Source organism: Schistocerca gregaria, chromosome 1 (assembly GCF_023897955.1).
Source record: "Schistocerca gregaria isolate iqSchGreg1 chromosome 1, iqSchGreg1.2, whole genome shotgun sequence".
Classification (NCBI taxonomy): domain Eukaryota; kingdom Metazoa; phylum Arthropoda; class Insecta; order Orthoptera; family Acrididae; genus Schistocerca; species Schistocerca gregaria.
Window position 1 is genome coordinate 520,040,336 of NC_064920.1, and position 15,150 is coordinate 520,055,485.

General features: G+C 37.4%; 1 protein-coding gene across 1 annotated transcript in view; it reads right to left on the reverse strand.

Moving 5' to 3' along the window:
- LOC126277674 (carboxypeptidase B-like) overlaps positions 1 to 15,150 on the reverse strand; it is a 318,726-nt gene that overhangs the window by 248,969 nt on the left and 54,607 nt on the right. The window contains exon 2 of the mRNA XM_049977382.1: positions 13,271 to 13,579. Within this exon, the coding sequence (XP_049833339.1) occupies positions 13,271 to 13,579 (309 nt within the window). The remainder of the gene's footprint in view (positions 1 to 13,270; positions 13,580 to 15,150) is intronic.

Consider the following 15,150-nt stretch of genomic DNA (forward strand, 5'->3'; position numbering starts at 1 on the left):
TGCAGTGACTGTTTATGCTACTGATGTTTTGTTTTTGCTTCATTTTTTATGATGACAAGTCTAAGTGAACGAAGTCCAGCTGTGAAATGTTGTTTTCTACTCTCTAAAAACGCTGCTGAAACTCTTATAATTTTGAAAATGGCTTACCAAGACGCTATGGGAAAAACTCAAATGCATGAGTGATTTGCTTGATTTAAAAATGGCAACACATTGACTGATGAAAACCTCATCCTGGACACCCATCAATAGCCCGACTCGACGAAAATATTGAAGAACTTTGAGAGCTCGTGCTCACAGACTGTTGACAGACAATTGATTAATTGTCTGAGACTAGTGGGTTATCTTAGAGATTGGTTCAGTGAATTTTAACGGAAAATTTGAATGTACAGGAAACTGGTTCTTCCACCATGACAATGTGGAACTGTTAAGACAGTTTTTGGCTAAAAGTGGCATGGTTCCCCACACCACACATCTTACATACCTGACCTGGTTCCATGTGACTTTTTCTTATTTCTTTCAACACATGGAAAAAAAGAGGAAGGAGCTGTCAGCCATTTCTAAAGATGGCTACAAAAAATGTTTTTAACAGTGTCAGCACTGGTGGGACAAATGTATTAATGTATTAGTTGTAATGGAGAATATTTTGAATGGAATAAGGTTGTTTTGTAAACAATTTGAAAATATATAGCTTTTAAAAAATAATTTTGATTTTTAAAATTTTGTTTTGGATACCTCCTTGTATCTAAACCAAACCAGGGGCTGAAGCCCCCTCAAAGCAACACATGAAAAGGTTGGCACACGAAGGAGCCATCCTGGTTTCCATCACCATATCTCTGATCTTTTAGTATGTCTGCCCCTCAAAGATGAAGTAGTTCTTGGCAAGTATAAAGCTGATTAAGGTGAGCATGGGTTTGGAATCAGGTGGGCACTGACTGAGGAAATGTTCAGCAGTAGACAGACGATGTACATGGGAGATGTTGATATACAGGGAGGTGGCATCAATGGTGACAAGCAAGGTGTGGTGGGAAATGGACAGGCTTGGATTTCATATGATCTAGGCATGGTTGGTGTCTTCAATATAGGAAGGAACTATTTGTTCTATGGGTTGCAGCTTCTGATCAACTAAGGCAGATATACCTTCAGTGGATGCTTTGGGTTTGTGGATCTTAGGAAGATGGTAAAAGGTGTGTGGTTTGGGTGGGGTAGGAAGTTCTATGGACTGAGGTGCTAGTTCTTGTGAGGATGTGAGGTTTTAGGGAGGGACTGCAGTTCAGTTTGAATCATGGGGATAGGATCTAGATGATAGATGCTGTATGTAATTATGTCAGATAGCTGGCATAGACCTTTGGTAACATATTCCTTTTGGAAAAATATGGTAGATTCTTTATCTACTGGGAGGATAATTATGGAGTCATCAGTTCTTAGGAACAGAGAGATTAGAGTTCTGCAGAGGACAGGTTAGGTCAAGTTGTAGAGACCTGAGGAAAGGAAAAGTTTTCAGATTGTATTGTGAAGTGGTATTTGCAGTTGACATTATGTGCTTCACCAAAGCAGCATGATTAAATGCACATTTAGGGCTGAAAGTGAGACCCTTGGCTAATAAAGATAATTCAGGACAGGAGAATGCTTTAAACGAGAGGATGAGAACAGTGTACTGTTGTGACTAATACTTATGATTATGAGTTATTATTGGTCTGGGAGGCAGTGGTAAACACTGTGGATTGTTAAGGAGCCCAGTTTGTAGGAAAGGAGTGCTGGTTGATGGTGTGGCTCTTTAGGAAGCTGCAGAGGGACAAGAATGGAAACACTGCTATTGAGGTAGTTTAGGGGAAGAGAGGATAGCTTTTTGAGATGAAATCAGGTGTGTTGTTGCAGTTTGAAGTTGGCTTAGCTGATGATACCATTTAAGGAAAAATGAGGGGCAGATAACTGCAGCATTTTGTAGAAGTAGAAAAGTCTGGTGGAGGAGAAACTGGCAGATGAGGCATATAGGTCATAGATTAACCAGGTAAATGCAAGAGATTTCAATATTTGAAACTAGAAAAAGAGACTGGTGTAGAATAGAATTACACCAGAAAGAGGGACTTCCAATGTTAGACCTTTTGGAGTAACTACAAGTGACAAGCAGGTTTCAAGAAACAGAATGTGAGACCTTAGTTTTTATAGTGCAAAAGCATATCTTCAAAAGAATGGATGTAATTTGTGGTGGGATTCATAATGGCAAGAGAGGATAGTTTGGAGTGTTAAAAATGGTGGGAGTTGCAAAAAAGAGAAGCAGAGAATGGAAAAAGAAAAACAGAAGCAAAAACTCGAAAAAAAAATCAGGAAAATTCATACAAAAATCATGACAACATACAATGGCTAACATGAGGTAATGAGTGGGCAAGAATTTCTCACCAGGAAAGTGGTTTGTATGATACAAAAAACTCATTGAAAAAGAAAAAGATCAATATAGAAAATAGTGAAGAGAGACAAAATTTTAAAAACTGGGTAAACATAAAGAAAAAGTCATAGGAGGAAATTTGTTAAAGCAATGTAGGTGATGGCAGTGAAAGTCATTCAAAGTGGTTTGGCGAAAACTAAATGCACAAAAATGTGAAAGAATTATGTATAAACAAGTTATGTGGAGGATGGGAAAGAAAATAGCTGTCAAATTTGCAAATGAATTGGCAAAAGATGATCAGAAGAAGGCCATCCAATGCACTGAACTGCAAACAAATTGATATAGGCAAATCCATAAATCAGAATGGAATTTTTACATGTAACCCCATAAATAACAATGGACCATCTACATTCACAGAAATCAGCACTAGAAAATATGTAGTGGCAAAGTATTAACTAATCTTGGTGATTCAGATAAGTAAATGAACAGACAGGCATATAAGGTAGAAAACAGGAGACAGTTTGAACAACTGCACATTTTTCATTGATTTGATGCATCTTTCTCAGATAATTCTAAATAAAAAAGAGTTCTTCCCCAATTTATTTTTTTCTTAATTTCAGTCCCATCTGTCAATGGTTTAAAAAATGTTTCAGTCCTAACTTGATTACTTTGATATGGAGTATCCAAATCTTCAATAAAAAATGGCTGTTTCCATTTAAGATATAAAAGTTGCTCATCCAACCCGTCCAATGGGGTGGGGGATGGAGGTTATTATTTGATGTCCCCCTTTATGCTTAAGAACTTGTCTTACCCACGATTTTTACATGATGTATAGCTTTTGATATAATCTCATCCAAAACTTCAGATGCACCACCCTGTATATCTGATCAATTTGATGGAATGATAATATTTGATACTGATATGAGCTTTAAATGTTTTTGGTAAGAGGAGAGGAGGATATGGTACAATCCACCTGTTGTCAATTTCAATCTCAACATTTCTCATTCTGGTTGTTGCTCTGTGACCTCCATCTTCTCATTTTTCGAATCTATACTCTGAACATTCATCATCATCATGTGTGTTTCATGGACTAAGTCTCAGGGATATTTTTGCATACATCTGTTTTCTACCACACAAGGAGATTGTGGTTTCATTGCTCCACATGGTCCAAGCACCATGATTCTCATCACAATACCAAACAACAATGGATCACCTTCAAGATTATATGTTTATGCACAAATTATATTTTGAGTTTGAGATGCATGTATTTTTGTTTAGTGCCATATGAGAATAAGAGGTTGTGGGAGTCCTCTCTTCAGCCATTCAGTCACATACATCCAGCAGTAATTTTTACCAAAAATGTGGTGCTGCACAATTAAGTCCAACAGTTCAGCGAGTTTTTGCTGGAATATTCTTGCAGTCAAATGGTGTCAGTTAGATGGATACTGACAGGCCAATGGAAGCTCTTTTATCTTGTCCTATGCTAGATTGCAGGTAAATGTGATGAAAAAGTAAGGGCAGCCATATTAATGTATTTGTGTCACAGCATCTTGTGCATATTGATGCAAATACTGTGGGCTGCCATTGAATATTGCTAGAAGTATGCCCATTTTGTCACTGTTGGAAACATTTTAATCATTTGCAATTACATCTCATAAATAAATGTATTCTTCTGAATGTAATTATGTTTGATTTAAGTGAATGAATAACAAATGTTATAATTTAATTTTGTCGTACATGTCTACCACATACTGATGAAATACTTGATGGCATTGTAAAATATGATTTCTTCCATTCTGAGGTATCAATATGCAGTATGCAAAATAATTCACCATTGATACTTTTTTATTGAGTTGTTCACTTGTAAGAATAAAGAAAAAGAAGAAAAATGTAAGTTACACTTACAAATATTTGTAAGTAAAAATAAAAACCAGTTTTTACCTGAATTGAACTAGTTTGCATAATATTGAAATCATATCCATCCTGGCTGTCCCAGAAAATTGAGGGGTACTGCAGTGTATTGCATGATAAGAGTGTTTCAACTACATGTGGAATTATATTATTCTGTCACTGAAGAAGTATATCACACATATCTTGTTGTTCACCAACTATGATAATACCAACTTCGTTGATGGTAGGTGCTTTGTAGCATTGGCAAGCTGTCTGAGTGATGTTAAGTGAGCTCATATTTGAAATGCATAAGTATCCACCTTTAAGATGTCAACTGAAGTTTGAATAATTTTATCAGTACATTGAGTTGGTGAAAAAGTTCACAAATTACCGATTAGGTTCCTTTCAGATTATGCTGATACTATAGCTCCCTACTTAGCACTCATATACAACCGCTCGCTCACCGATAGATCTGTACCTACAGATTGGAAAATTGCGCAAGTCGCACCAGTGTTCAAAAAGGGTAGTAGGAGTAATCCATTTAACTACAGACTTATATCATTGACGTCGGTTTGCAGTAGGGTTTTGGAGCATATACTGTATTCAAACATTATGAATCACCTCGAAGGGAACGATCTATTGACACATAATCAGCATGGCTTCAGAAAACATCGCTCTTGTGCAATGCAGCTAGCTCTTTATTCGCACGAAGTAATGGCCGCTATCGACAGGGGATCTCAAGTTGATTCTGTATTTCTAGATTTCCGGAAAGCTTTTGACACCGTTCCTCACAAGCGACTTCTAATCAAGCTGCGGAGCTATGGGGTATCGTCTCAGTTGTGCGACTGGATTCGTGATTTCCTGTCAGGAAGGTCGCAGTTCGTAGTAATAGACGGCAAATCATCGAGTAAAACTGAAGTGATATCAGGTGTTCCCCAGGGAAGCGTCCTGGGACCTCTACTGTTCCTGATCTATATAAATGACCTGGGTGACAATCTGTGCAGTTCTCTTAGACTGTTCGCAGATGATGCTGTAATTTACCGTCTAGTAAGGTCATCCGAAGACCAGTATCAGCTCCAAAGTGATTTAGAAAAGATTGCTGTATGGTGTGTCAGGTGGCAGTTGACGCTAAATAACGAAAAGTGTGAGATGATCCACATGAGTTCCAAAAGAAATCCGTTGGAATTCGATTACTCAATAAATAGTACAATTATCAAGGCTGTCAATTCAACTAAGTACCTGGGTGTTAAAATTACGAACAACTTCAGTTGGAAGGACCACATAGATCATATTGTCGGGAAGGCAAGCCAATCACGTTATAGGGGAGAGAGTGTGGCAGATATGATACACGAGTTGGGATGGAAGTCATTACAGCATAGACGTTTTTCGTCGCGGCGAGACTTTTTTACGAAATTTCAGTCACCAACTTTCTCTTCTGAATGTGAAAATATTTTGTTGAGCCCAACCTACATAGGTAGGAATGATCATCAAAATAAAATAAGAGAAATCAGAGCTCGAACAGAAAGGTTTAGGTGTTCGTTTTTCCCGCTCGCTGTTCGGGAGTGGAATAGTAGAGAGATAGTATGATTGTTCGATGAACCCTCTGCCAAGCACTTAAATGTGAATTGCAGAGTAGTCATGTAGATGTAGATGTAGATGTAGGATATTAATGTGACACTTGGGGCCTGGAATTGCACTGCAGTATTGATCAACTAATGCATATCATTACCCATAAAGTAGATTTGTACAAACTTATGTTCAGCATCAGAAAAGGGTATAAATGAAACAACAATGTGATATATGTGTCCTAGGATTTTGAAAGCAGGCATTTAATGATCCTGGAATACTTTGTCACCTCCAAAAGATGACAGGTGAAATGGTGATATGTATTTGCAAATTTTCTGCAAAAAATGTTTGGAATCAGGTAACTCACCTGAAAGCAATGGCAGCAATGGATCAGGTGCTGTATGCAATGTAAGTAGATTACCTTTGCCATTTGCACAGCACATTCTTGGTATTTCATAGTTGAATGTAAGTCAGTTGCAATGTGCATTCACCTTATCCACTTTGCTGATATTTACACTGAGCTGCAAACTGTAATCATAATTAACATCAAACTGAAGTGCAGCAAAATTCAAATCAACATGTACCAGTCATTGAGACTAAGAAGCTCATGAATGTTCCCTTTCAATTCTCACTGCATGTTGGTCTTCTGACTCTGATATGCATGATAGGGTGGCTCATGAGCATTCTCTTTCAATTTTTGATGCGTGTTCTTCTTCTGATTCAGATGCACATGACTGGAAGCATGTAAACATTCTCTTTCAATTCTTGCCACATGTTGACCTTCAGGTACTTTCAATTCGTAAACAATCTGCTTCATTGCTCACTGGTCATTCCTGGTTTACTTGAGAAGCTCAAATTAATTTATTTATACATTCTGCCTAAACGCTGCAATCTTAGAGCTACTAAATGACGAATGTTTGGGAGGCATATTTTTTGATGAATTAATCAACTTGATATACACTTATATAAATAAAATATCATTCACTGATTCCCTGAAAAAATAGAAAAATTACTATTTCCACTGGAAAACTTTGATTAGGCATAACTCACATTTATCAGCTTTGAAATCAGTAGACACAATAAACTGCTGTTTTGTTTGTCTTTTGTCACATTAAAATATATCACTTTGCCAGTATGACATGCTATTCATGTGCTGTAAGTTAATTGTACATACTCTGCCTATAAACCTCGCGCAAGTGCAAGCAATAAGTTGACAAAGTTTTATCACAATCACATGAAATACGAACAAACAAACATCAATTTTATATACTAGATTGTATGCACCTACAGATCAACAAGCTGTTTGAGCAAAATAATCTACTTAACTTATCACAAATGGTTTCAGACCTCATCTTTCCACTGTTGAAGTAGGTTGCGACCTTATCACAAAAATATATGATTCTTTCAAGACTAAGAAAAGCAACATGCACAACTCTTCTGGAATTGATGAAAGCTTTTGAGACTGTCTCCCAAGGTATACCTATCAAAAAGCTCTAGTACTAAGGAGTTGGAGGAAAAAATCTACATCTCATTGAGTCATACCTAAGCAATGGAGAGCAAATGGTAACCATAAATGACAAATAATAAGACTCATGAAATATTATCTCATTCAGGGTACATAAACTCTAAGACAAAAAAAGAAGCGTCATGTATAAATTATCCAAAAGGGGTAGAAATCAGTAGATGGGGTGTACCTGTAAAGACAAATAATTGTGAGAATTGAAAGGGAACATTCATGAGCTTCTTACAAATAATTGTAATTCCAGAAAAACTGGATGATATATCCAAGAGAAAGAGCTTCACAAATAGAGAAAGCCAATAACACATTGATGCACCACTAGTCCCAGTTATTCAGCTTGGCTTTGATTGAAAGGGGTAACTGAATGTTCTCCTAGGGGTATTGAACCACATAATGTATAACTGGTGTGTCAAAATCCCAATCTGGTTGGATAACCCTGTTCATAATGCTCCAAATGTTCTCAATTTGGGAGAGATCTTACTATCTTCCTGGCCAAGTAGGGTTTGAAAAGCATCAACACAATCAGTAGAAACTCTCACTGTGTCCAGGTTGCATTATCTGCTGAAATGTAAGCTCAGGATGGTTTGCCTTGATGAGTAACGAAACGGGGAGCAAAATATCATCGAATACCTCTGTGCTGTAAGAATGTGATGGATGACAACCAAGGGGTCCTGATGTGAAAATAAATGGCATCTCCAGGCTATGGTTCCTGGTTGTCTAGTCATGTGGTTGGGTGACAGTCAGATTGGTACCCATTGCTGTCCATGGTGTCTCCGGACACATCTTTACAGGTCATCAAGGCTCAGTTTGAAGTGGGACTCATCACTGAAGATAATTCTCCTCCAATCAATGTGATTCCACTCCCCAGTGACCAGTGAAGACATGTCTGGAGATGCTCCAGACAAAAGTGGGATACCAACTCACAAACACCCACCATACGGTCACAAGTAGGTGTAATGGATCTGGGTGCCATTTCTTTTAATAGCAGGGCACCTTTTGTTGTAATCTATGACACTCTTCCAGCACAGTGGAATGTCAGTGCTATTCTAGAGCCCATTTTGTTGCTCTTCAGGGCAGGCTATCTAGGGCTTACATTCCTAGCAAGATAATGCCACTCCTGTGCAGGGAGAGAACTTCAACTGATTGTCTTCATGCTTGCCAAAACCTTCCTTGGCCAGCAAGGCCACTGAACCAGGCTCAGTTGTGAAGGTTTGGATCATTAGGGACTAGGCCGTCCAACCAGCTCAGGATGTTGACAATCTGATGCACCAACTGGACAGAATTTGGCACAATATCTGTCCCCCATGAACCATGGACCTTGCCGTTGGTGGGAGGCTTGTGTGCTTCAACAATACAGATAGCATCAGCAGTATCACAGGTGCATCTGTTGAGAGACCAGACAAAAATGTTATTCCTGAAGAGGAGCAGCAGCCTTTTCAGTAGTTGAAGGGGAACCAATCTAATCTAGCCTTCTAACATCAATCAAACCAGTCTTGCTGTGCTGGTACTGTAAATAGCTGAAAGCAAGAGGAAAATTCAGCCATAACTTTTCCTGTGTGCATGAAGCTTTACTGTATGGTTAAATGATGATGGTACCCTCTTGGGTAAAATATTCTGAATGTAAAATATTCCTCCATTCGGATCTCTGGGCAGGGACTATTCAAAAGGACATCATTATCAGGAGAAACAAAACTGGCATTCTATGCATTGGAGCATGGAAAGTTGGAGCCCTTAATCAGGCAGGTAGGTTAGAAAACTTAAAATGGGAAATGGTGCGTTACAGTTAAATATAGTGGGAATGAGTTAAGTTTGTTGCAGGAGCAACAACACTTCTGGTCAGGTGAATAGAGGGTTATAAATACAAAATCAAATATTAGTAATGCAGGAGGACATTTAATAATCAATTTATAAAAGAAATATAGGAAGGTTAACACATTATTGTAGCCACAATAGACACAAAATGCACACCTACCACAGTAGTACAAGTTTATTTGCCAAATGGCTCTGCAGATGATGAAGACGTTGAAGAAATGTACGATGCAATAAAAGAAATTACGCAGATTGTTAAGGGAGACGAGAATTTAATAGTCGGGGGGGACTGGAATTCGATAATAGGAAAAGGAAGAGAAGGAAAAGTAGTAGATGAATATGAACTGGGGGGTAAGGTATGAAAGAGGAAGCTGTCTGGTAGAATTTTGCACTGAGCATAACTTAATCATAGCTGACACTTCGTTTGAGAATCACGAAAGAACACTGTATATATAGAAGAGGCCGGGAGACATCAGAAGATTTCAGACAGATTATATAATGGTAAGTTAGATATTTAGGAACCATATTTTAAATTGTAAGACATTTCCAGGAGCAGATGTGGACCCCAACGACAATTTATTGGTTATGAACTGTAGATTAAAAATGAAGAAACTGCAAAAAATAGGGATTTAAGAATATGGGACCTGGGTAGACTGAAAAACCAGAGGCTGTAGAGAGTTTCAGAGAAGGCATTAGAGGACTATTGACAAGACCAGGGGAAAGACAGTAGAAGAAGAATGGGTAGCTTTGAGAGATGAAATAGTGAAGGCAGCAAAAGATCAACTAAGTAAAAAGGTGAGGGCTAGTAGAAATCATTGGGTAACAGAAGAGATATTGAATGTAATTGATGAAAGAAGAAAATGCAGTAAATGAAGCAGGCAAAAAGGAATACAAATGTCTCAAAAATGCAAAAATGAGAGCAACAGGAACTGCAAAATGGATAAACAGCAATGGCTGGAGGACAAATGTAAGCATGTAGAAGCACATATCACTAGGGGTAAGGTAGGTACTGTCTACAGGAAAATTAAAGAGACTTTTCAAAAAAAAAAAAAAAGAAACTACCTTTATGAATATCAAGAGCTTAGACAGAAAACCAGTCCTAAGCAAAGAAGCAGAAAGGTGGAAGGAGAATATAAAGTGTCTGTACAAGGGCAATGTACTTGAGGGCAATATTATTGAAATGGAAGAGGACATAGATGAAGATGAAATGGGAGATATGACACTGCGTGAAGAATTTAATGGAGCATTGAAAGACCTAAGTCAAAACAAGGCCCCAGGAGTAGACTACGTACCATTAGAAGTACTGATAGCCTTGCGAGAGCCTGCCATGACAAAACTCTTTCATCTGGTGAGCAATATGTATGAGAGAGGCAAAATCCCCTCAGACTTCAAGAAGAATATAATGATCCAAGTTCCACAGAAATCTGGCATTGACAGGGTGAAAATTACCAAATTATCTGTTTAATAAGCTATGGCTGCAAAATACTAACACAAATTCTTTACAGATGAATGGAGAAACCGGTAGTAGCCAACCTCGGGTTTGGATTCCATAGCCATGTTGGAGCACAAAACACCGTACTGACCCTACAACTTATCTTAGAAGATAGGTTAAGGTAAAGCAAACCTACACTTCCAGCATTTGTAGACTTGGAGAAAGCTTTTGACAATGTTGATTGGAGTTCTCTCTTTCAAGTTATGAAGGTGGCAGCAGTAAAATACAGGGTGCAAAAAGTTACTTATAGTTTGTAAGAAATTATATGACAGTTATAAGAGTCAAGGGCCATGAAAGGGAAGCAGTGATTGAGACGAGAGAGAGACAGGGGTGTAGCCTATCCCTGATATTATTCAATCTGTATTTAGAACAAGCAATAGGAATTAAAATCCATGGAGAAGAAATAAAAACTTTGAGGTTGTCAATATTGTAATTGTGTCAGAGACAGCAGAGGACCAGGAAGAGCAGCTGAATGGAATGGGCAGTGTGTTGAAAGGAGGATATAGGATGAATATCAACAAAAGCAAAACAAGGACAATGGAATCTAGTTAAATTAAATCAGATGATGCTGACAGAAATTAGGTTAGGAAATGAGACACTTAATGTAGTAGATGAGTTTTTTATTTGAGAAGCAAAATAACTCACAATGGTTGACTTAGAGAGGACATAAAATGTAGACTGCCTATAGCAAGGAAAATGTTTCTAAAGAAGAGAAATTTGTTAGCATCAAGTATGGATTTAAGTGTTAGGAAGCCTTTTCTGAAAGTATTTGTACAGAGTGTAGCCATGTATGGAAGTGAAACATGCACAATAACTAGTTTAGACAAGAAGAGAAGAAAAGTCAAATAACTGCTTGCATAATAGCCAGAGGTGCACTAATGTCTTGCTCAGTTTTTGAAGCTCTTCTTCTGAAATTGTAGTCATTGGTTTGTCTGCACATGTACATTGCATCTACTGATTTCAATCTCATTTGGATAATTCATTTGTGTGATTCTTTCCTTTTTTTCTTCTTTAAGTGTGTATAAATGACTTACTCTCATTTTTGCTGTTTGAGGCAGTATTACACACAAAAAACTCTAATCACACCAGTCATTGACCTGGAGGAGCTGATACATAATGTAAATATAACAATTGATTGATGCACTAACTAGTTCCAGGGAAATTATTTACAAATAAATAATAATAGTAAAACTGAAGACATTGTATCCATTGAAGACAACAAAATAATCAAACTCTTGGGTATCTACATAGATCACAAACTCTGCCAGGTGAGTCAAGTGGAAAAACAGTGTTCCAAACTGTCATGAGTGATTCATCTGTGGCACAAACTGAGGAATAATGTAAGCAAAACTCTACTAGTATATGCATAATTAGCATTTTTCCACTCTCACTTAAGCTACAGAAATCTTCTATGTGGTTATCTGCCACAGCTCAAAAACTGTATTGAAGTGGCAAGAAAAGGCTATTAGATATATAACAGCATTTACTCCAAGAGAATCTTCAAAGAGCTCAATATTATGACAGTTCTTAGACTCTAGTTACCTTCTAAATTTTGAAGAATATTTGAAAAATTTTAACCTTAGGATATCTATACATGAACACAACAGAAGAACTGGCCAATCAATTGATATACTCTTCAGTAGGGTTCACAACAGCCACAAAAACCTAGGCCACAGATTTTCCTGTATACATCCAAAAGCTGCACATTCTGTTCCCTACAGTACATTTAAAATTGTTTTAGCAGAGTTGCTTTAAAAGAAAGCATACTTCTCCATAAAAGAGTATGAGGAATCTGATTTAAGTGACATAAAGTTCTGACTATTACTATCATACTGAGTCATAACAAATCCTTGGTTAAAATCTTCCAGCATGTACAATTTTCACACTGTGTATAACAATGTGTCACTGATGTAAATATCATGAAATTTTGTGTACCTCATGTCTCTTAGCTTTATAAGCAAATATTTATGCCAATATCATGTAAAATGTTTGAAAGTGAGTAAACTCTAAACTCTGTTCTGTTTCATCCTTACTGTATTACTGCTGAAATTTTGAGCCTCATTGGTCATATCAATTGTCCCAGACCTCCATCCAGTACATCATACTCCAGATATGCTATTGGTGTATTCCATCCTACCAGAGGCAGTCATCTGTGAAATTAACCTTTTAACATATCACTTCTGCAACAACAACAGCATGACAACATAAGTGGGACACACCAATTCACTGTTTCAAAAGACAAGTCTGACTACCAAGTGGCAGAAGATGGTAAATGCCAACAACAGCTTAATGACCTATGCTGTCTGGATCATTAGCTGCATATATGAAAAATGATCCTCCATTGCATCCTTTCATGCCACAATCCACTTGACCTCAATTTCTATTAGCCCCATTGCTTCACCAAACTCTCTCCTTTTTTGGCCAAAATTTCCATTAGCCTACAACAAACTCTCTACTTGTTCATACTCCCTCTGGCAATTTGTTTCATTTCTGCAACTAATTCTGAATTTTCCAGCAATACATATTTTTTTTGTTATTGATGCTTCAGTATGACAGCACTATTAAATATCTACTAAAAATGTCATAACCTCAAAAATTTAATGTCACTTACTTTTTTCCGTGAATATTCATAGCCATCAGGATTGAGAAGTGGACAGATGTGCCACTCAATTTCTTCAGTGAGATATTTATTAGTTTCATTTTCAGCAAGCTGGTTGATAATAAATAATGCCATTGCTGGGGCAATCCATTCTCTGGCATGAATACCAGCATCTATTAGTATGATCGGCTTTTCAACACCACTTTTCTCAGTTGATATTTTGACCATGTCAAGTCGCCGTTTCTCAAAACTGGTACCAAAGACTTGAACATGGACTAAAGGTGGATATTTTTTGGCTAATAGATCCAAGTAGTTGCTCATCTGGAATATTATAATTAACAAATGTATATTTGTCAAAATAACTAGATTTTAAATATTTTAGCAGAAGTCACAAATGATGGCAGTTGAGTTTAGTCTTGTTCTGAACATCTGATGTTATGCATTCTCCGTTAGTCAATGGGCATTCAGTGGTGTTTTGAGCACTCAGCTATGAGCACCTTAGCCAGCATGAGTGTTAAACATACTATAGCAAATTTTATAGTGAATTTTATTCCATGTCTGATGGTAGTGGTAAGCAAAAAATTCTACATCAGTAAGCATGAGACATAATTTGCAGAGTATAAGCTTGCTTTGAGTGCAACCTCCTCTATGTGTGTACTGCATTTCTTGGTTGGAACTAACATTGCAATCCCCATCTGTGACTAAACCTGCACAGACCACCATCATTCATGAATTGGACTACAGTAATTCAACAGAATATTACAGCAAAAATGTTCAGGTACTCCCTCCCACCCCCCATCACCAATCCTCCTCCCCCTCCCCTCTCTCTCATGAAACAACATGAAATAGGATAGATTGCTGCTCACCACATAGAGGAGACACTGAATGGCATACAGGAACATTCAGAAGTACTCTGGTTTTGAGTGAGTTTTTATCCTTGTGGTTCTGGAATAACGCTAGTTACAAAATCCTGTCATTAAAAATCTGTTGTGAATGCAGCATCTCACAGATGCTGGAGAATGAATGGCAGGGGGCTCATACAGCAAACAAGATTACTGATGTGAGCTCTCACATGATCAGATAGGCTCAGTTCTTAGCGGGAAAAAGAGGGAGACAGACAGATAGAAAAAACTGAGAACGCCAAGAAGTCTTGTTCGTGCTCATGTATATATCATAACGTAAGTCTAGCCACATTTTATAAAACAGAATTGCTTATAAAAGTTCTGTATCCTCACTAAAAGACAATATCAACACAAGTGTCATAGTCTGTGTTAAGACTTATGGTTTGGTATCCAAGATTTTCACAGGAGTTGGACAGCAAATTTAATGAGCTAACCCAGAGGCTCACTGTGCAGCAATGATAAGTGGTTCACTCACATAGCATATTCAGTGGAATAGTAAAGTAGTAGCAAGGAATGTACTCCAAATACATTAATATGGAACACTAACTGATTGATATGTGTCGCCAGTAGTTAACATTGCAAAAAAAGATGGCTACATTATAACATCGGCAAGAAGTGGTGTAAACAACAGCTGATACAGCAGAATTTCTTAGTATCAATCTTCTCTTCCATGCTCATTTGAAATATTCAGTGATTCTATGGAGATTAGGGAAATTTATTTACACCATTTGCTAATATTTGCAAATGTACAACAATGATTTGTGGAAGATAGCTAGTAAAAAAAAGTAGTTAGTTCAAACATCTATAGTAGACAATTATTTGACTGAGACTAAAGAGTGTGGAAATTTTTTATTGCAAATGTGTCCTTTAAGTCTTCAATAATGTCCAATTTTTGTATCACATGTTCTACGTGTTAGCCAAGATGTAAGATAGTGAAAGTAGAATTAGACTGGTTGCAGACAATGGGTATTGTTACTCCCATTACATCCA